This window comes from Ipomoea triloba, chromosome 8, assembly GCF_003576645.1.
Source record: "Ipomoea triloba cultivar NCNSP0323 chromosome 8, ASM357664v1".
NCBI classification, from domain to species: domain Eukaryota; kingdom Viridiplantae; phylum Streptophyta; class Magnoliopsida; order Solanales; family Convolvulaceae; genus Ipomoea; species Ipomoea triloba.
Window position 1 is genome coordinate 2,242,167 of NC_044923.1, and position 23,289 is coordinate 2,265,455.

The following is a 23,289-nucleotide window of genomic DNA, read 5'->3' on the forward strand; positions in this document are numbered from 1 at the left end:
AAACGCCCTTGGTTATTATTAAAAAAAATCATAAGTTTTAGGAGTTTTTTCGGCCCCTCATTACTGGCCAAGTAGGCAAAGAAAGTTTAGAAAAAAATGAGCCTTGAATTTCCATAAAGTTTGAAAAAATAAAAAATTTCCCAAAACGCCCTTGGTTATTATTAAAAAAAAACATAAGTTTGAGGAGTTTTATCGACCCCTCATTACTGGCCAATAGTGCAAAGAAAGTTTAGAAAAGAAAGGGCTTTGAATTTCCCTAAAGTTTATAAAAATAAAAATTTTCACCAAAACGTCATTGGTTACTATTAAAAAAAAACCTCAAATTTGACGAGCCTTTTCGGCCCTCATTGCGGCCCAACTTGGCAATGAAAGTTTAGAAAAGAAGGAGCCTTGAGGATCCTTAAAGTTTATAAAAATAAAAAATTTTCCCAAAACGCCCTTGGTTACTATTATAAAAAACATAAGTTTTAGGAGTTTTATCGACCCCTCATTACTGCCCAAGTAGGCAAAGAAAGTTTAGAAAAGAATGGGCCTTGAATTTCCATAAAGTTTATAAAAATAAATGTTTTCACCAAAACGCCATTGGTTACTATTAAATAAAAAACTTAAGTTTGATTAGCCTTTTCGGCCCTTTATTACTGCCCAAGTGGGCAAAGAAAGTTTAGAAAAGATTGAGCCTTGAGGATCCTTAAAGGTTATAAAAATAAAAAATTTTCCCAAAACGCCATTGGTTACTATTAAAAAATAACTCAAATTTGACGAGCCTTTTCGGCCCTCATTACTGTCCAATTGGGCAAAGAAAGTTTAGAGAAGAAGGAGCCTTAAGGATCCTTAAAGTTTATAAAAATAAAAAATTTCCCCAAAACGCCCTTCGTTACTATTAAAAAAAAACCTCAAATTTGACGAGCCTTTTCGGCCCTCATTGCTGCCCAACTGGGCAATGAAAGTTTAGAAAAGAAGGAGCCTTGAGGATCCTTAAAGTTTATAAAAATAAAATTATTTTCCCAAAACGCCATTGGTTACTATTAAAAAAAACTTAAGTTTGAGGAGCCTTTTCGGCCCCTCATTACTTCTCAAGTGGGCAAAGAAAGTTTAGAAAATATTGAGCCTTGAGGATCCTTAAAGTTTATAAAAATAAAAATTTTCCCCAAAACGCCATTGGTTACTATTAAAAAAAAAACTCAAATTTGACGAGCCTTTTCGGCCCTCATTACTATCCAATTGGGCAAAGAAAGTTTAGAGAAGAAGGAGCCTTAAGGATCCTTAAAGTTTATAAAAATAAAAATTTTCCCCAAAACGCCATTCGTTACTATTAAAAAAAAACCTCAAATTTGACGAGCCTTTTCGGCCCTCATTGCTGCCCAACTGGGCAATGAAAGTTTAGAAAAGAATGAGCCTTGAGGATCCTTAAAGTTTATAAAAATAAATTTTTTTCCCAAAACGCCATTGGTTACTATTAAAAAAAAACTTAAGTTTGAGGAGCCTTTTCGGCCCTTCATTACTTCTCAAGTGGGCAAAGAAAGTTTAGAAAAGAATGGGCCTTGAGGATCCTTAAAGTTTATAAAAATAAAAATTTCTCCCAAAACGCCCTTGGTTACTATTAAAAAGAAAAAACTTAAGTTTGAGGAGCCTTTTCGGCCCCTCATTACTTCTCAAGTGGGCAAAGAAAGTTTAGAAAAGAATGAGCCTTGAGGATCCTTAAAGTTTATAGAAATAAAAATTTTCCCCAAAACGCCCTTGGTTACTATTAAAAAAAACTTCAATTTGACGAGCCTTTTCGACCCCTCATTACTGCCCAATTGGGCAATGAAAGTTTAGAGAAGAATGAGCCTTGAGGATCCTTAAAGTTTATAAAAATAAAAATTTTCTCCAAAACGCCCTTGGTTACTATTAATAAAAAAACTTAAATTTGACGATACATTTACCTGGTATTACAGGTCACTAACTGGTAATTATGCCTTGATGAATTAAATTGACAAGTTTATGTATCTAATTGAAACTTTAAAAATTTTGAGGGCCTAATTGATTTTTCAGGTAAAGTTCGATCGCCTATTTGACACATTTTATACCAAAAAGTGACATTTACATTTACCTGTTATTACGGGTCACTAACAGAGTAACAGGTAATTATGCCTTGATGAACTAAATTAGCATGTTTATGTACCTAATTGCAACTTTAAAAAGTTCGCGGGTCTAATTGATTTTTCAGGTAAAGTTCGATAGCCTATTTGACACATTTTATGCAAAAAAAAAAAGTGACATTTACAAGGTAATTATGCTTTGATGAATTAAATTGACATGTTTATGTATCTAATTGCAACTTTAAAAATTTTGAGGGCCTAATTAATTTTTCAGGTAAAGTTCGATCGCTTATTTGACACATTTTATGCAAAAATAAGTTACATTTACATTTACCTGTTATTACGGGTCACTAACATGTAATTATGCCTTGATGAACTAAATTGGCATGTTTATGTACCTAATTGCAACTTTAAAAAGTTTGCGGGCCTAATTAATTTTTCAGGTAAAGTTCGATGGCTTATTTGACACATTTTATGCAAAAAAAAGTGACATTTATATTTACTTGGTATTACAGATCAATAACAGGTAATTATGCCTTGATGAATTAAATTGACAAGTTTATGTACCTAATTGCAACTTTAAAAAGTTTGAGGGCCTAATTGATTTTTCAGGTAAAGTTCGATGCCCTATTTGACACATTTTATGCAAAAAAGTGACATTTACATTTACCTGGTATTACAGGTCACTAACAGATAATTATGTCTTGATGAACTAAATTGACATGATTATGTACTAATTGCGACTTTAAAAAGTTTGAGGGCCTAATTGATTTTTCAGGTAAAGTTCGATGGGCTATTTGACACATTTTATGCACAAAAAAAAAAAAAAGGTGACATTTACAATTTCCTAGTATTACATGTCACTAACAGGTAATTATGCCTTGATGAACTAAATTGGCATGTTTATGTACCTAATTGCAACTTTAAAAAGTTCGAGGGCCTAATTGATTATTCAGTTAAAGTTCGATGTCCTATTTAACACATTTTATGCAAAAAAAAAAAAGTGACATTTACATTTACCTGGTATTACAGGTCACTAACAGGTAATTATGCCTTGATGAATTAAATTGACAAGTTTATGTATCTAATTGCAACTTTAAAAATTTTGAGGGCCTAATTGATTTTTCAGGTAAAGTTCGATGGGCTATTTGACACATTTTATGCACAAAAAAAAAAAAAAGGTGACATTTACAATTTCCTAGTATTACATGTCACTAACAGGTAATTATGCCTTGATGAACTAAATTGGCATGTTTATGTACCTAATTGCAACTTTAAAAAGTTCGAGGGCCTAATTGATTATTCAGTTAAAGTTCGATGTCCTATTTAACACATTTTATGCAAAAAAAAAAAAGTGACATTTACATTTACCTGGTATTACAGGTCACTAACAGGTAATTATGCCTTGATGAATTAAATTGACAAGTTTATGTATCTAATTGCAACTTTAAAAATTTTGAGGGCCTAATTGATTTTTCAGGTAAAGTTCTATCGCCTATTTGAAACATTTCTAGTGGACATGATTTTCTTTTCTTTACGGGAGGGCGATATATGTACCGTTTTTAAAAATTGAGGGGCAACATTTACACCACTAATAATTCAGGGGTGACATTGATAATTAGCATATTATGGAGGGGCAAAAATTACCATTTTCCCAATTATAGATGATGGCCTTCTTCCCCCTTAATTTCCACAACCTGGCCTCTCTCTATCATCTTTTTGTGATATATGTGTGTGTGTGTGTGTAGCATCTTTGATCGGCCGGACATCCTTAATTGGATGATTAATTGACTATCGCTCCATAAAAAATTAAGGGAAAAATGCACTTTTGGTCCCTCAATTAGTAACACATTTGAAATGTTCTCCCTATCTTTCAATTTGGACATATTTGGTCCCTCAGTTATTGAGATGTTTGTCAATTTAGTCTTTCGGTTAGTTAATCACAATAAACTCCGTTTAGACTATGGGTATAATTAGAATTTCACATAGGAAAATGGCAGATCGGACAGAGGAAGGGAAAGAAGTAATAAAGCTCCAAGAATTACAAGGAAACTTAAGTTATTGGTGAGGGACCAAAACTGCATTTTCCTATGTGAAATTCCAATTATACCCATGGTCTAAACGGAGTTTATTGTGATTAACTAACAGAAGGACTAAATTGACAAACGTCTCAATAACGGAGGGATCAAATGTGTCCAAATGTGTTACTAATTGATGGACCAAATGTGTATTTTTCCCAAAAATTAATTATTATAATTTATTCCAAAAAAAAATAACAATTTTTATTTCCCTTAAAGCAAATAGTTAATTCATTCTTTTCTATTATACGAGTCGCTATGTTTGATCCTTGAGTTGTCAAGATCACGCTATGGTGAAATTTAGTCATCAATATAATAAAAAATGTTACTTTTAAGGGAAACCCAATGATCCTGTTTGGTAATTTTGTTAGTTGTTTGATTTAATTAAATATTCAATAAGTGTGTGATTAATTAGTTTTATGTAACTACTTATTGTTTCAAAATGCTAAAATTCAAAAAATTGTTCAAAGAAGTTTTTTCAATTAATTTTTTAAGAAAGTCACTTTGCATGTAATTAGCTATAAGCTAACATCTAATTTACTAAACATCTTTCTACAATCTATTAATGTTATCAAGCTAATATTTTCAGGAAACTGATTACTCAACATCTAGGGGAAGAATTATTATATTGTGTTACATTATTTAAATGGAGATATTCATCTCTCATGAAATAGATGAATTATGAAAACGTAAATAAGACTCTTGTTAAGGAATACGGAATCAAGAATCAGTCATCTTCTAATAACAAGAGATGAGACATATACAACAGACTCTTTACTTTTATTTTACATCCAAGGATATGCTGATACCACACATAAACATGGCTCCTACCCTATGAGACAGGATATAAGCTAGAGTAATGAAGAATATTTCAACTTCTAGTAAGTTCTGGACAACTTAATGGAAATACTTGAAGAAATGTAGATGCAGCAAATTAATAAAATAATAAAATTTAAGCTATGAAATCTGATTCAATCTCCAATGCTTCCATGGCCAAGGGGAGATGAGAATGAGATGCTTTAATGGCGTCCAACTCCGTTGCCACTTCTTTCATGGTAGGCCTTTTCTTTCCATTCAAGTTCAAGCAACATTGTGCAAGCCAAGCCATTGCCGCAACATCTTCCTTTTTACCTTGCTCTATAACTTGTACGTCAAGAATTTCCATGAGACGGTTCTCTTCCATGCACAATAGAAAACGTGATACCAAGCTCCTATTCTCATCATCATCAAGTTCAAATGAAATTGGCTTTTGTCCTGTCAAGAGCTCAGCAAGGACAACTCCGAAGCTGTAAACGTCACTCTTTTCTGTGAATTGGCTAGATTGAAAATACTCAGGGTCTAAATAACCAAATGTCCCCTTCACCAAGGTAGTCAAGTGAGTTTTGTCAATTGAAATGGACCTTGAAGTTCCAAAATCTGAAACCTTAGCTCGAAATTTTTCGTCGAGAAGAATGTTACCCGACTTGATGTCTCTGTGGTAGATGGGAACTGATGTTGCGGAGTGGAGATAAGCTAATGCACAAGCCACCTCGGATGCAATTCTGAGACGAATATCCCATGAAAGAGGAATGAGTTCATCATCAAAATTATTGTGTATAAGGCCAAAAAGTGTTCCATTTGGTATAAACTCATAAACCAAAATAGGAACTTCAGTCTCCAAACAACACCCCATGAGTTTCACAACATTCCTATGATTGATTTGAGAAAGAATGACAACCTCATTGATGAATGGCTCCAACTGGTTCTCGTCCACTGCTTGAGATTTCTTAACTGCAACTATTTGCCCATCAATTAGCATTCCTTTGTACACTGTGCCTTGCCCACCTCGGCCTACTATTCTATCAACATTGAAGTGATCTGTGGCCTTATCCAACTCACTTGCTGTGAAAATCATTGTTTTCTCTACTATCCCTTCTTTGGCTAAGAGTTGTTGCTGTAATAAGAGACCTCCATTGCGCTTAAAGAATTTCTCCCTCAACTTCTTCATCTTTCTCTTCTTGATGGCTTTATAGAGGATGATACAAGCCCATATTAACAACACAAATCCAAAACTTGCACTAACACCTGAGATTGAACAATGCAAGAGAGGAATCTCCATAAGATTTATACCGACATGGATGCATATATGTAATCTGGGATTATTTCAAAAATCAGTTGTTATGTTTATCCTCACCATTTTCTCATTTTATAGGTTCCGTCCATATATAGTGTCTATTAGTCTAAACAGGCCAATCCAACCCATGATAAAATTTAGCAGAAAATGTTTTTTAAAAATGATACTACCAAAATATATAACAGCCTACAAGAGCAATTCAATTGGTTCCTGGATATTAGATTTTAGGTCAGTACACAAGATTTGAGCCTAATAACAGTCGCAGTGTAACAGTTACACTTAATGCGGTGGACTCATTGTGAACACCAAACACTGGTCCACCTAATGAGTCTGAGTCACTGTGGTTTGTATTGGATGCGAGGCTCTAGGGACGAAGAAATTGCCCCTTTTGTGGGCAAGAAAATATATCAACAGAATGATAATATAGGCCTACCAATAATAGCGGGCCGCATTTTATTACTGCTAATCTTGTCATCGATGTCCCTCTGTTCTGCAATTTAAAAACACAAAATATCAACAAAGCACTAATCCAACCTTGCCTGCCAAAATGCAAGTTGATGTTGTTGACACTGAAAAATCTGTACAATGTTGAATGCATAGTTTGGGCGGGCAGAAAAATTTTATATGTAGTTCATAGAAAAGAATAGAATAACATATGCATACCACATCCATCGGAAAAGTAAGCGTTCCTGCCTTTAATTCCGCAGTCACACTGCAAATAATTATGGCGTTGTAGTTGCGGATTGATGTATGTAGAAGGAGAGCAGTACTTAGAGTAGGAGGGAGGCACGTCGTCTTCTGTTATGGTCCATCTCAATTCCACCGGGACAACCACCACTTCCTGCTGCCTGCTTGGAAGGCTTTGAAGTGTAGTTGGCAAAGAAGAAGAAGCACTGAGAAAGAAGGCATAGTTGCAGGGGGCGTTGATGGGAGAGTGTGTGAAGTTGACTTGGTATGTGTTTACATCGTAATCAAAAGTAAGATAGTGGCAGTTTATGCCATGGCAATCATATGCAGTTTTCGGTGCAGTGTTTTTGCTGCAGTTCAACTTGTAACCCTGTTGTTCCAATTCTTCACCCGCCATCGTGATAAAAGCGTTTCCACAACCAAAAAGCATGAAGTTGTTGCCAATTGTGTAAAAAAAGGGGCTTGCAGATAATTTTGTGTTGGAAATTTGGGAGAAATTGCTTCCCTTGATAAACTCGGTGGTTTGACAGTAAGGAGAGATTGGCTCTTTTACTGTTATTGTTTGTGACTCATAGGACATGCCCAGAATCTCAACTCCACCGGAAATGGAGTTCAAGTAGGGCTTCTCGGAACCATCTGAAGATTGTGTGCAGTTTATGAGGAACCATTTGTTCAAATAGCAACTTTTGCTGCCTCCATTTCCAATTCCAAATGGGTAGTAAATGTTTACAGTTCCGCACTTATCTTGACAACCCTTTGGAACATTATTAAGCCTTGCTTTTTCCCCCAATGCCCATGAATCATCCCATGCTACATATAATGGTAAACAATGTCAAGTACAATACAAATTTGTAAAAGTGCATTCACCAGAATGCACTTTACATATCACCCAAAAAAATATATATAGTAGTGATACATTAGTAAATATTCTAAATTTTGAAATGTTTCTAATTAGGCTATGTTTGGCAAACCTAGTTGAAAAGGTAGCTGAAAACTGAAAAGCTATAAGCTCGAAGTTGAAATCTGAAGAACTATTAAGCTAGCTATTATGTTTAAAAGTATTTGGTAAAATTAGCTTTTTTGATAAGTTGATAAACGTAAAAAGACTAAAAAGAACATCTTCTTACCATTTAAATAGTTTTAAATTTAAATAGGTTTTTTTATATATTAAAATATAAAATAATGAAATCAATATATTTTAATAAAATATAAAGTAAGAACATATATTTGAGAACATATATTTGAAAATATATATATAAAGTAAAATAAAATGTTTATAATTCATAAGATTAGTTCATACAAAAATTAATGTTCAAACAAAAATGCCAAATGGAAATTATAACCAAAAGAGAAAATGCCAAAAGGGTTTTAATTGAGAGGGGTAAAGGATGCCATTCATTAAAAATAATAAGGATAAAAATGGAAAAGAAAAAAAGTTAAAAATCTACTAGCTTATTTTTTAAAAGCTGCCTAAAGTAACTTTTCAAACTAAGCTCTTATGTTAAGTTACTAGCTTATTTTGAGTACATTACCAAACAGAGCTTATATCTTATTAGTAGCTTAAAATAAGCTTTAAGCTCCTAAATAATCTCTGCCAAACAGAACGTTAATGATATATAGAAGTCCACTCAAAATTCAAAAGAATATACTTCACGATCACTCATTACACTTTAGTAGTGTTTGTCAATGTACTTTAAAGTCTAAAGTGTCTCTCTCTCTCTATATATATATATATAGAGATAGAGAGAGAGAGAGAGAAAGAGAGAGAGATAGATGTGGCTTCAAATAAGAACAACCCCCTCTTATATTAAATATTTTTATTTTGTAACAATTATAATTATTTCTAATCTAAAGCCGTGTTTGGAAAGTAGGAAAATGAGTCATTTTTTCAGAAAATAGGTTCATTTTCAGTGTTTGGATGTATTCTGAAAAAAACAGTCTTTGTGTGTTTGGTTCATTTTTTAAAAAATGAATAGAATGGTATAAGTATATATATTTTATTATTCTATTTAAAATATTTATAATAATATTAAAAATAATATTTTTAATTTATATTATAAAAAAACACCCGTTTCCAGCAGAAACCAGAGCCTTTTCCCACTGGAAACCAAAACAGTGCTCTGATTTCCACAGCGAGAAACCAAAGCACAGTGCTCTGGTTTCCGGTGGAAACCATACCACGTTTGGGCAGTGAAGGTGGAAAATTTCTTCTGCCTAAATTGGGCGGAAGTCATTTTCTGCCATTTGGGGCTTATTTTTTCAATCAACGGAAAACACTAAATGCCCAGAAAAATGATTTACGAAAATCATTTTTCGGGCTTTCAAACACACCTTAAGAAAAAATTCAACTTAACTCATTTTTCATACAAATTATTCAAAAATTAAAATATAGCATAAAAATTTCTATTTCATAATACAACTAAAGTTTCAAAATTAAACTCTCCAAAAATATAATAGCAAGCTCAAACATCAAATAGTTTTTTTTTTTTTAATTTCAAGTTGACCTACCTTGGCATCCATTTGGTAAGTAAACGTTCCCTTTTTCCGGAAAGTTGCAGTGACAGTTCCAATTTGTCCCTCGTGGTTGCGGAGGAAAGATGTTCTCATACGAATAACAGGGGATTGAGTAATGGGGAGGCAAGTAATTGAAGTCGTATCTTTTGATGATCCATCTCCAAACCACCGGGACAACCACCTTCTCTTCCGGCGGCAGGTTGCTAAGGCTGAATCGGGAAGAAGGAGTAGCAAGAAAGAAGGCATAGTTGCAGGCGTTGACGATGGATGAGTGTGTAGTGATGTTGATTTGGTATGCACTTACATCGTAGTCAAAACGAAGACGGCAGCAGTTTATGCCATTGCAACTATCCACAAATTTAGGTGCTGGCGTGGTGTTATTGCGGCAGGTCAACTTGCAACTGGACTGTATGAATTCTTGACCCGGCGTAGTGAGGACAGCGGTGCCGCAACCATAAAACATGAACCTGTTGGCACTGGAAGAGTAAAAGAATGGGGCTCCGGATAATTTTGTGTTTCTCATTACAGAGAGATTGGCGGAGCCGGTGGTGGTTTGGCAGAGAGGAGAAAACCACTCTTTCATTGTTATTGTTTGTAACTCGTAGGAAATGCGCAGAATCTCTCTTACACCATCCTTTTCGTCGGAAAAGGAGCTCAAGAAAGGTTTCTCCACACCATCCGAGGTATTGGTGCAATTTATAAGGAACCATTTGTTCAAATAACAATTTTTTTTGGGTCCAATTCCAAATGGATAGAAAATGCTAACGTTGCCGCACTTGTTTCTGCAACCCCTTGGAACCATATTATATATCTCTTTTTGCCCTTCATATCTGTCATATCTATCGGATTTCCAAGGTATCTCGTATTCCGCTGTCAAAGTGAGCATCATTGTGAAGCTCATCATCAGCATAATAACCACTACTACTATTTCTTTGCCGGCGGACCTCATCATCATTCTCAGTTTACTTCTTTTGTTTTTTGTTTTTTTTTTTTTTTGACTCTCTTATATAAGTCTTAGAATGTAACTAATTCAATGACTCTTTATAAGGGAGATGTAGTCCTTGCTCGGAAGAGGGATTAGAAAATTTAAGAGTTAATTTCAAATTCACTGTACATATAACTTTTTTTTTATTTAAGAGGTAAACCAGTCTAAGTTGTTCATAGCTGACCTGATCAAATCAAGACTGTTGGGATTCAAACTCAAGATTACAAGTTTAGAGTGGATTAAAATTGGAAAGAATTTAATACTCGATAACTAAATTTGATAGCTTAAAATTCAATGACTAAAATTGGAAGCGAATGATAGTAGCATGATATCAAAACAAATTATACAATTAATTAATCAGGAGTTATATCGTGGACCACGGTCGCTGATACTACAATTCATCACAAAAGATATTATCTTACATTTGTTTTTATATTATCGAATGGAACTGTAGTTATATCGAAATGTAACTGTAGTTGTGTTGAAATGTAACTGCAGTGTATATAAACTGATACTGAATAACAGTTTCACATTTGTGTGTTTATATTATGGAATGAAATTATAGTTATATCGAAATGTAACTGCAGTTGTGTTGAAATGTAAATGCAGTTGTGATGAAATATAACTGCAGTTATGTTGAAATGTAACTGCAGTGTATATGAACTGAAAATGAATGGCGCGGAACGGAGGTCATTTCATCTGTCTGTTTTCATTAATCAAAACGACGTCGTTTTGATGCGCGATCCACAATTCATTGTGATATAATTTGCGTTAATTAATCGAATGAAACACCTTCATTATAAATATAAGGGATTATTATAAATCCAAACTCAACATAATTTCCAAATTTGAAATCAAGAATTTATCAAGTCAACCACTCTAATTTTTTCTGAATTATTGCTTTGCGCACGTGATACATATAAATTCTGAATAACCTTATCCAAGTCCTCCACTATGACAACACAGTACAATTCACACCAACCTCTTACCTGTCAACTGCTCTAACATATTCATGGAGTATAAAAATGATGTCCCCTCACACAAATAATTATATTGTTTTCTCATTGTCTATCTTTAAATGACCTTGGCAACCTTATCCTTGTATGTACGTTTACTGAAACAGTTCACATTTTAACAATATAGATTTCAAGAGACCCTAACTATAGAAGACACCTTTAAGTCCGTATATATTGTACTCAGACTAAATCTTGTTCGCACCAGGTTAGTCCAATTAAGGGATAGATTGGTTTCATACAAGAGATGTTCGAATTCCTGACCTCTCTTAAGGAACGAGAGTGTATGGCCAATAATGCCAAAAAAGCTGGTTTGTCAAATGTTTATTAGTAATCTATATAGATAGAAACCATATATGCCCCTGAAAATCATTGGCCAAGTTGGGCAAATTATAGGAGACCAAAAAGTTAGGGTGGGCAAATAAGGAAAATACTACTTGGACTCTCAAGTTATACTCCCTACCTTTATTCCCTCATACAAAAGTTTGATGTTGACACTTTCCTTGGGACTCACAGGATAAAGATCAACTATCATATTTTGCCACGTCAGGAAGTAAAAGTGATGAAATAAAAAATGGGAGTACATATAGTAGAACTCGGCAAATAATTTACTATACAGTGTACTACTGTCATTATCATTAGTGTGGTCAGAAAATTTAATTACATAGGGGACCAGAGTTGAACAAGTCAAGTAAAAGCATCTTGTTTCCCCACAATTTCCATGCATGAATTAGCATCTATGCAATTACACATAACTTGCATGAAAAAAAAAAAGTACAATTTGAAACAAAGGAGTAAATTTTTTTTAGTGTTGTTCACCATTAAAAAAATCAATTTTGCGGTTTAAAGGGCATAAAAGTTTAGATGTACTGTCTTCAATTCTTCACCTACTTTGCTTCCTCATAATTTCCTGGAGCTGACTACCCTGCATCATGTTCCCCCTAGCTTCCTCATATATATCACCTCCTTCAATCAAAGGTGTTGGCCCTCTTCCCCTTATTTCTGTAAATCGTAACTTTTAAAAAACTTAAGGTGTCCTAACAACATAACTCAATCAGAGACCAAGTCACAAATGATAATGATATAAAAGCATGGTTGAAAAAATCGCTAGGCACTCCTCGGGCGCTCAGGGAACGCCTAGGCGGGGATTAATCATTTAATCGGCGCCAATGTATTTTTTTATTTTTAAAAAATTTATTTAAATATTTTTAATTTTATAAAGACTAGTAATTATAAATTATATAATACTTTAATAGTTAATACTAAAATATTAAATATTAACCTAAAGAATATCTAGAGTTTGTACAATTTATGGTTATTTTGTTCAAAATGATGTTGTTTTGAGAGAAATAACCCATTAAAAAAAAAAGAACAATAGTTAATTGGCCGACTAGGCAGCCTAGTCGGTGCCTAGGAGGTCTAGTCGGCGCCTAGGAGGGCTAGGCGGTCAGTGCCTAAGCGGCCTAGGCGGTCGCCTAACCGGCTAGCTAGCCGTCTAGACCACCATTTAAGTTGATACGCTAGGCGGGGATTAATCAGCGTCTATGCGGAATTTTTGCACACTGTATAAAAGGAATGACTCAAGTCACTCAACTACAAACTAATTAAGTCGCAAAAAGTTAATATAAGCTCAATCTCAACAAAGTTATCATGTTGTTAATTTGATAACCACAATGTTTTAAGTTCGATTTACAACCTTCTCAGTTTGAGCAATCAGTTATGAAAATTTATAATAATTTTCTTTGTCTACTAGGGTTACAAGACGGGATTTTTTACCTGTGTACACCTCAGGTGAAAGTCAACATGATTGTAAAGTCAGTGTCACCATGTATGGATAGAATTTAAGCCTACTCGTGGCTTATATATGAGTTAGGATGCATGTAAAATGTTAGCTTATTGCAATTTCTATTCATCAATATTTAAGTGAAAATTTATGACTTCGTTTATCTTTGCAAGAAGTGAACCATAAAATTTGACATTTACCAAAAAAAAAAAAAAAAAATTAACACTAAAACTTCGATCAACTGTTTCTTCAATCATATTTCTTTTGTTATAATGTTATAAATATGTCATACTAAATTTATGTCGAACTAACTATTACTAAACATCTGGTGAAGAAACTGTTGTATTATTTAAATGGAAAACATCCATAATAAGTTACCTGAATTATGAAAAGTATAACAAAGCTATATACTTTTACATTCCAAACTACACATAAAAGCAACTCTCCTACGTACACCATGAGAGAGGTGTGCTTGAATATAACACACACAAAACAGATAGTTCAATTGACTTCTAGCAAGTTTTGACACCTGAAATAGTAAAATTGAAGCTATATGAAACCTAATTCAGTTTCCAATGTTTTCATGGCCGAGGCGAGATGGGGATTAGATGCTCTAATGGCATCCAACTCCGCAGCCACTTCTTTCATTGTAGGCCTTTTCTTCCCATTGTAGTTCAAACAACGTTGTGCAAGCCAAGCAACTGCCATAACATCTTCCTTTTCCCCTTGCTCTGAAACTTTCACGTCAAGAATTTCCCAAAGACTTTTCTCTTCCATACACAATAGAAAACGTGTTACCAAGCTCCGTTCCTCGTCATCATCAACTTCAAATGAAATTGGCTTTTGTCCCGTCAGGAGCTCAGCAAGGACTACTCCGAAACTATAAACATCACTTTTATCTGTGAACTGACTGGATTGAAAATATTCGGGATCCAAGTATCCAAAAGTCCCCTTAACTATGGTAGTCAAGTGAGTTTGATCAATTGAAATGGACCTTGAAGTTCCAAAATCTGAAACCTTGGCTCGAAATTTCTCGTCCAGAAGGATGTTAGTAGACTTAATGTCTCTATGGTATATGGGAATTGATGTGGCGGAGTGAAGATAAGCTAAAGCACTAGCCACCTCTGATGCAATCCTGATGCGAATATCCCATGAAAGAGGAATGAGCTCGTTGTCATAATTGTTATGGATAAGGCTCAAAAGCGTCCCATTTGGTATAAATTCATAAACTAAAATGGGAACTTCGGTCTCTAAACAACACCCCAGTAGTTTGACAACATTCCTATGATTGATTTGGGAAAGAATGACAACCTCGTTGATGAATGGCTCCAACTGATTCTCGTCCACCGCCTGCGATTTCTTCACTGCAACGATCTGCCCATCAATTAACATTCCTTTGTACACTGTGCCTTGCCCACCTCGACCTACAATTCTATTTGAGTTGAAATGATCAGTGGCCTTATCTAACTCGCTAGCTTTGAATATTTTAGCTTTCTCTATAATCCCATCTTTAGCTAAGAGTTGTTGCTGCAAAAGGAGACCTCCATTACGTTTGAAGAACTTCTGCCTCTGTTTCTTCATCTTTCTCTTCTTGATGGCTTTACGGAGGATGAAACAACCCCATACTAACAACAAAATTCCAATACTTCCACTAACACCTGAGATTGAATAATGCAAGTGAGTAGAAACTTCATATGAATGCTTAATTTATATTTATTAGACTACAATAAGGTGATATGCTAAAAGGTTATTCTTCTAGTTGGGTCAAGATTAAAATATAATACTATTAAGAAATAAATGGTTTCTTGCTTAGCTTATAAAAGGAATGTTTAATACTTTTTGAAGTAAAAAATGTAATACTTATAAATCAAAATATAATATTTGGGTTAAACAATTACTTATAATAAGAAATGTAATATTAATAATAAATAAATTGATTGATACTTATGAGAGAAAGTATAATAGGAAAAATGTAATCTTATGAAAAATGTAATACTTATAAAGAAAAGTGTAATGTTATGTATTTCAATCTTATGGAATAATATATTTGAAACTATACATACATATATTAAACTAACTCACCAATAATAGCAGACAGTTCCTTGACAGTGAGCATAGGACCACCTGCATGAGATGGAAGAAAAATTTTAATTGTTGTGATTAAACAAGAGTTGGCTATGCTAGTGGTCGAGCGACATAGTTGTTACTTCTCAAATGAGAGGTCTAAGGTTTGGATCTCAGTGTGGGGTATTGATTCTACGTGTTTCAGTAAGTATATATATATATATATATATATATATATATATATAGAGAGAGAGAGAGAGAGAGAGAGAGAGAGAGAGAGAGAGAGAGAGAGAGAGAGAGAGAGAGAGAGAGAGAGAGAGAGAGAGAGAGAGAGAGAGAGAGAGAGAGAGAGAGAGAGAGAGAGAGAGAGAGAGAGAGAGAGAGAGAGAGAGAGAGAGAGAGAGAGAGAGAGAGAGAGAGAGAGAGAGAGAGAGAGAGAGAGAGAGAGAGAGAGAGAGAGAGAGAGAGAGAGAGAGAGAGAGAGAGAGAGAGAGAGAGAGAGAGAGAGAGAGAGAGAGAGAGAGAGAGAGAGAGAGAGAGAGAGAGAGAGAGAGAGAGAGAGAGAGAGAGAGAGAGAGAGAGAGAGAGAGAGAGAGAGAGAGAGAGAGAGAGAGAGAGAGAGAGAGAGAGAGAGAGAGAGAGAGAGAGAGAGAGAGAGAGAGAGAGAGAGAGAGAGAGAGAGAGAGAGAGAGAGAGAGAGAGAGAGAGAGAGAGAGAGAGAGAGAGAGAGAGAGAGAGAGAGAGAGAGAGAGAGAGAGAGAGAGAGAGAGAGAGAGAGAGAGAGAGAGAGAGAGAGAGAGAGAGAGAGAGAGAGAGAGAGAGAGAGAGAGAGAGAGAGAGAGAGAGAGAGAGAGAGAGAGAGAGAGAGAGAGAGAGAGAGAGAGAGAGAGAGAGAGAGAGAGAGAGAGAGAGAGAGAGAGAGAGAGAGAGAGAGAGAGAGAGAGAGAGAGAGAGAGAGAGAGAGAGAGAGAGAGAGAGAGAGAGAGAGAGAGAGAGAGAGAGAGAGAGAGAGAGAGAGAGAGAGAGAGAGAGAGAGAGACAGAGAGATAAGTGGTGTACCGTGACATCCATTTGCAATTAATGGGTTCCCTATCTTAGGATATGGGCAGTGACAATAATAATTATCACTGTAAGACGACCCATAAGACTTTATGCTGTGGTGGCAGTAGTCTGAGTGGGCGGATGGAGGCAAGTATGGGATGGTCCACTGCCACACGACCGGAACAACTAGCTCCTCCCGCCGGCGACTGCCCGTAAAGCTTTCAGCGAACCAATCACGATGAGCAAAGAAGGCATAGCTGCAGGCATTGAGGGCGGCCGAGTTTGTGAAGTTGACTTGGTATGTTTTTATAGCATCATAGTAGTATGTGCTAAGCTGGATTTGGCAACAGTTTATGCCGTAGCAAAGATGTTGACGTTCCGTGAATTTGCCACACAATGAGGTGCATCCACCTAGTATATCGTAACCAGGCGAAGTGAGGAGAGCGTTGCCACAACCTAAAAGCATGAACTTGTTGAGATATTCAGAGTAAAGGAATGGGGTTTGGGATAATTTGGTGTTGGAAATTATGGTGATATTATTATTGCTTCCATAGGCGAGCCCAGTGGTGGTTTGGCAGATAGGAGAGATTGACTCTTGGATTGTTATTGAACTACTTTGATAGGAAATGCCCAAAATCTCTTTTATGTTGCCATCAGAAAAGGAGCTCAAGTAGGGCTTCTCCACACCATCCGAGGATGTGGTGCAATTTATGTGGAACCATTCGCTCAAATAGCAACCTTCCCTGGTTCCAAATGGGTAGTAAATACTAACGTTGCCGCACTTGTCTGGACAACCCTTTGGAACCATAGATATCCCATTTTGCTTATAGCGAACAGCTTCATCAGTCATATTAGATTCATAAGCCAAAGTGAGTGTCACTATGAAGCTCATCATCGTTACCATAGCCGCTGCTACTATCTCATTTCTAGTAGACATCATTTTCTTTTCTTTTCTTGTGTACATCTTACAATGTATCCCATGAATGTTTATAAGGGAGAGAGGAAGTTGTAGTCCTTAATTGTTTACTTTTCTCTAATGTAACTGTCACTCTTATCGTTCTACACTTCAATTTTGGAATACTTTTAATTTCTTCTTTAATTTTCCACAATTTCTGGTCGCATTTTGATTCTTCTATTCACATCAATAATGATCAAGACTAAATGAATGCCATTTTGACCCGCTAATTAGTACTTTGTTCTATTTTACATGTCATGTTTATTATTTATTAGTCAAATTAAATTTTTTAGTATTTTTAATTATTTTTTAATTTACTTTTTTGTGTTTAATAGTATTTTTAATATAGTTTCTAAATATATAAATTTTATATACTAATATTAAATTTAATATTAGAAAGACTATATGCAAGAGGCTCGATCAAAAAAAATATTAGTAAAAATCAAACCCATAACTTATAAATATAAGAATCGTATTCCAGCCACTCGATCATCCCTCTCAACGGCAGAACACATTTAATATTACAACTAGTGTATGTTGTTCCACATTAACAAATTAAGGAAATTAGATTTTTCTTTTTTTTTTGAAAACAAGGAAATTAGATTTTTGGTTATTGTAAGTGTTAATAATATTTTATTAGTTCATTTTTTTAAAGCAATATTTTATTAGTTCTACATTCTCACCTACAATGACTTCTATTACTACTAAGAGTACGTATACAAATTGTATTTCTCTTCTACTACCAGCTTTCTTCTCAATATTCCATGTTTAAGAAATTTCTTATTCCTTTCCAATACCAACACTGCATATTGAGTATTGACAATTCAAAAAATTGAGACTTTTGTGGCACATTTGTTAAAAGATAAAAATAATTTTTTTAATAGAAAATTCATTGTCCATGTTAACATTTTTCCTCATCATGCACAATGAATTTTCTAGAAATACATATATATAATTACTTCTAAAAAAAATGGAGCAAAAGAATATTCAAATACAGAAGCTATAAACATCACTCTTATATGCGAATTGACTAGATTGAAAGAACTCCGGATTCAAATAACCAAATGCTCCCTTCACTATGGTAGTGTTGTTATTATCCTTTGTAATGGTGGAAGAGAGACAAATTTCTTATATTTATAAAAGACTTTTAATTTGGTGTCAAAAAGGATAAATATATAATTGAATAAATTTGGTATATTACCAGCCACCCAAAGAAAGAATCTTACTTCCCTTAGGTAGGATTTACTTTTCGTGATATCATGGAACTAAATTCCCATTGACTCCAACTTTCCCAAGTTAAAGATTGTATCAAACTTGGGAATAATTTTCACACCTTTTAAATTCCCTGGAAAGTTGGAACGTTCTTCGCTACCAAGCGCCCTCTAAAAGTATTATATTACATTTTTTTATAAGTACCAAACAATTTATTCTTGATTAGTATTACATTTTTCAACATAAGTATTACATTTTCATCATATCATGACTCCATCCATCTCATAGATAAATATCCGTAAGACGGTCTCACAAGACTCACTTTAAAGCTATTTACTTTTACCTAAAATTAAACAATAAGAAAAAGGCATCTCGTATAGTGTGAAAAAGGACAATAGAAAAATTTAAACTGTGAAATTTGAGTCAACCTCCAATGTTTTCAAGCCTAATCGAGGGGAGTGGAGTTGAGGATGAGATGCTCTAATGGTATCCAACTCCATAGCCACTTCTTTCATGGTAGGCCTTTTCTTCCCATTTAAGTTCAAGCAACGTTGTGCAAGCAAAACAATTGCCATAACATCTTTCATTTTACCTTGCTTTGAAACTTCTTTGTCAAGAATCTCCATGATACGGTTCTCTTCTATATACAATAGAAAACGTGTAACCAAGCTCCGGTCCTCATCATCTTTAACTTCAAATGAAATTGGCTTTTGTTCGGTTGAGAGCTCAGCAAGGACTACTCCGAAACTGTAAACGTCACTCTTATCTGTGAATTGACTGGATTGGAAATACTCCGGATCCAAGTAACCAAATGTCCCCTTCACTATGGTAGTCAAGTGAGTTTGGTCGATTGAAATAGACCTTGACGTTCCAAAATCTGAAACCTTGGCTCGAAATTTCTCGTCCAAAAGGATGTTGATGGACTTGATGTCTCTATGGTAAATAGGAATTGATGTGGCAGAGTGGAGATAAGCTAAAGCACTAGCCACCTCTGATGCAATCCTGAGGCGAATATCCCACGAGAGAGGAATGAGCTCGTCACCAAAATTGTTATATATGGATAAGGCTAAAAAGCGTACCGTTTGGTATAAATTCATAAACCAAAATGGGAACTTCCGTCTCCAAACAACACCCCAGTAGTTTGACAACATTCCTATGATTGATTTGGAAAAGAATAACAACCTCGTTGATGAATGGCTCCAACTGATTCTCGTCCACTGCCTGCGATTTCTTCACTGCAACGATCTGACCATCAATTAACATTCCTTTGTACACTGTGCCTTGCCCACCTCGACCTACAATTCTATTAGCGTTGAAATGATCATAGACCTTATCCAACTCGTCAGCCGTGAAAATCTTTGCTTTCTCTATAGTCCCTTCTTTGGCTAGGAGTTGTTGTTGCAAAAGGAGACCTCCGTTACGCTTAAAGAACTTCTCCCTTAGTTTCTTCATCTTTCTCCTCTTGATGACTTTATAGAGGATAAAACAAGCGGAGAGTAACAACAAAAACCGAAAACTTGCACTAACACCTGAGAGTGATGAGTAATTGCAAGTTAGGACAAATTAAATCCCATATGATATGCGTTATATATTGACATGCAGCTATGATTCTATATTGGTGTAAATTATATATACTTGTCCTGGGCCAGGGAATTATATATGTCATATATAGTTAAAACTTAAAAAGTAGATATTAAACGATGGAACTTACCAATAATAGCAGATAGTTCCTTGACAGTGAGCTTACGGCCGCCAGCTGCATGAGAAGAGAAGAAAATTAAATATTGATGTGTTAGGATCAAGCACTTATCATGTCAAAAGTTGTAGTTAGTAGCTAGCGAAAAAACAACTGTATTTCCTTATTTACAGGGCGTTTGGTTGGGAGGAGGTAATTAGGGAAGAAAAGAATTGTAATTCGGAGGAATTGCAATTCAATGAATAAAGTAGGAATTGAAATTACAGTGTTTGGTACGCAGGAATAAGAGTACATGAAACTGAAAGGTCAGAAACGACAAAATGACTAAAATTTATGTTGTAGGAAATGTTGTATAATAATAATAATAATAATTCTTTCAATTTAAAAAAACAAAAACAAAAAACAAAAAAAAAAAAAAAAAAAAACAAGGGGTATGGGAGGATGGACAAAATTGTCTTTACACCAACAAAATTGTCCCTCCTCTCTATTGAATTGCAATTCATGGGGATACCCAAGAATTACAATTTCGCAGAATTACAATTTCCTCTCAGCAAACAATGTAGTTTGGGAATTCATTGAATTGAAATTCACTTAATTGTAATTTCCCTCAAACTTTTAGATGAACATAGAGTAGAGATTAGTGGCGTACGTACCATGTTTGGCATCTACAGTTATCCCAATAAGACCCTCTGTCGATGCAGGATCCTGAGGGGGTGGGTGGAGGCAAGGAGTGGTATGGAATGGTCCAGTCCCACACCACCTCTTCCACCTCCCCTCTGCCTGGAAAGCCTTCTCCGTACCAACGTTGATAAACAATGAAGCCATAGTTGTTAACTCGGTATGATTGTGTCCAACCTTGTGAAGTTAACTCGGTATGATTGTGTCAAACCGTCGCTTAAAGAAAGTTGGCAACAGTTAATGCCGTTACAAGGTTGTTCAAGTGCCATAGTAGTAGTGTCTTTGCCACTACACAACGAAGTGCAACCGCCCTGTTTACTCTTACTCTCACTGTCACGGTGTGCAGTGAGGAGAGCGTTGCCACAACCTATAAGCATGAACTTGTTGTAATCGTAAGAGTAGAAGAATGGGGTTCCGGATAAATTCGTGTTGAGAATTATGGAGGATAAATTATTATTATTATTATTATTATTATTATTATTATTATTATTTTCCTCTTCTGATGACTCCCCTATGGTGGATTGTTATTGTTCCACTTTCAAAGGAAATGCCCAGAATCTCTCTTACCTTGCCATTCGAAAAAGAGCTCAAGTACGGCTTCTCGACGATGCCATTGGAGGAGGAGGATTGATTGCAACTTATAAGGAACCATTTGTTCAGATAGCAATCTTTGTTGGGTCCAATTCCGAAGGGATAGTAGATGCTAACATTGCCGCACTTATCTGGACAACCTTTTGGAACAATAGATATCCCTGCAAGCTTATACAGATAATCTTCACTAGGCATATCATCTGTATATGCGAAAGTGAGCATCACGGGAAAGCTCATCATCATCAGCATAGCCACCCCTACCGATCTTTCTTTTCCACCCCACATATCTTTTTTTTTTTTGCTTGTGTTGTGTTGTGTTGTTCTTTTTAGAGCGTATCCAATTCAATGTATCTTTTTATATAAGGGAGAGAGGAAGGTGTTTACTTTTCTCCTATTTCACTGTTTTCTGCTTCAACTTTTGGAATACATTTCTTCTTCACCTAACATGATCAAGACCAAATCAATACCATTTTGACCCCGCGGTACTTACTACATGTAATATTAGTTTTGGTCAATTGCACAAAGCTAAGTCTTCATGATCAATACCATTTTGACCCACTACTTACTACTGTAATATTAGTTTTGATCAAATTTATTGCACAAAATCTTCATACTTTTGTTGAGTTTGACAATATCACAAGTAAAATGTTAGACAATTGGTACTTTATTTGTTGTTAAATATTTAAATAGTATTCTTGCAGACATACTGATAAACGAATATATATTTTTACTTGTGATGTTATCAAATCCAAAATTTCACTTATTGCATAGGGACTAACTCATTTGACTTGGTGGTAACACCATATTAGTATAATATCAATTTTATATCAATTAATATTTAAAAAATAATAATTACGAGATAGAAGTCATCGAGCAAGTCAATATAAAGTTTTTTTTATTTAATTAATTTATTTATGTATTTTTGGTCTTCTTTCCCCTTAATTTCCACCAGCCCACTTTCTTCCATGCATAAGAAAAAAAAAATTCTTATTCCTTTCCTATACCAACACTGCATATTATCGTTTGACTTTTCTTTAATGTTCTTTCTTCATAACCAAACCCAAAAGTGGATTGACAACTGAAAACTACAATCATTACATGGACCATTAATAAAAATACATTATTTTTGTATCTGTAGGTACATTATTTTTGTACTGAAGGTACATTATTTGATATATATTATCAAATAATATATCTACAGTACAAAAATAATGTACCTTCAGTACAAAAATAATGTACTTTTTATTTTTAGTCCATATAGCTGTGTGGACCATGGTCCATGCAATAATTTGCCTGAAAAGTGAAAACCAATCTAAGCCTTATGTGGCACTTTTTATAGTTTTTATTTTATTTTTTTTTTTAGAAAATTCATTGTCCATGTTAACATTTGTCCTCATCGTGGACAATGAATTTTCCAAAAATACATATATAAATGATTATTTTTTAAAAAACAAATCTCAAATAAGTGAAGAGACATGTAATTAACGTGGAGAACATGTCATTTTAGTATAATTACATAATTTAAACTTGTTTGAAAGTTTGAATTAATTTCACTTTTTTTCAATTCGGTGACCTAATTGGATTTTTATGTAAAGAGTATAATAAGGCTCATGAGTGTGTCATGCATGCATTGGTTTCATGTGTTTTTTCACAACTAGTTTGGACCGAGTCTAAATTGTCTATTCTACATGCTATGGGAGACTCTTTTAGTGTTTGGTTCTCATCTATCTTACATGATTTCTCAGAAGGGGAGGTTGGTGCGATTGTAGCGGTTCTCTACTACCTGTGGCAGGGAAGA

The 23,289-nt window shown here is 34.8% G+C and overlaps 3 protein-coding genes across 3 annotated transcripts; all 3 read right to left on the reverse strand.

Moving 5' to 3' along the window:
* Positions 1–4,866: 4,866 nt before the first annotated feature.
* LOC116026618 (wall-associated receptor kinase-like 9) lies at positions 4,867–10,462 on the reverse strand. Its single transcript, XM_031267948.1, has 4 exons — positions 9,468–10,462; positions 6,936–7,769; positions 6,706–6,762; positions 4,867–6,223 (listed from the first exon to the last, which is right to left on the reverse strand). Exons 1-4 carry the CDS (start codon positions 10,426–10,428, stop codon positions 5,112–5,114), a joined length of 2,964 nt encoding a protein of 987 aa, XP_031123808.1. The 5' UTR covers positions 10,429–10,462; the 3' UTR covers positions 4,867–5,111.
* A 3,116-nt stretch (positions 10,463–13,578) lies between these two features.
* LOC116027212 (wall-associated receptor kinase-like 1) lies at positions 13,579–17,333 on the reverse strand. The gene is made up of 3 exons (XM_031268695.1): positions 16,378–17,333; positions 15,337–15,378; positions 13,579–14,912 (listed from the first exon to the last, which is right to left on the reverse strand). The coding sequence occupies exons 1-3, from the start codon at positions 17,321–17,323 to the stop codon at positions 13,804–13,806; spliced, it is 2,097 nt and encodes a 698-aa protein (XP_031124555.1). The 5' UTR covers positions 17,324–17,333; the 3' UTR covers positions 13,579–13,803.
* A 1,582-nt stretch (positions 17,334–18,915) lies between these two features.
* Positions 18,916–19,994, reverse strand: LOC116027214 (wall-associated receptor kinase-like 1). Its single transcript, XM_031268697.1, is given in 2 exon segments — positions 18,916–19,581; positions 19,583–19,994. Coding segments are annotated over 2 exon segments (1,047 nt in total). The 5' UTR covers positions 19,979–19,994; the 3' UTR covers positions 18,916–18,930.
* Positions 19,995–23,289: the final 3,295 nt, after the last annotated feature.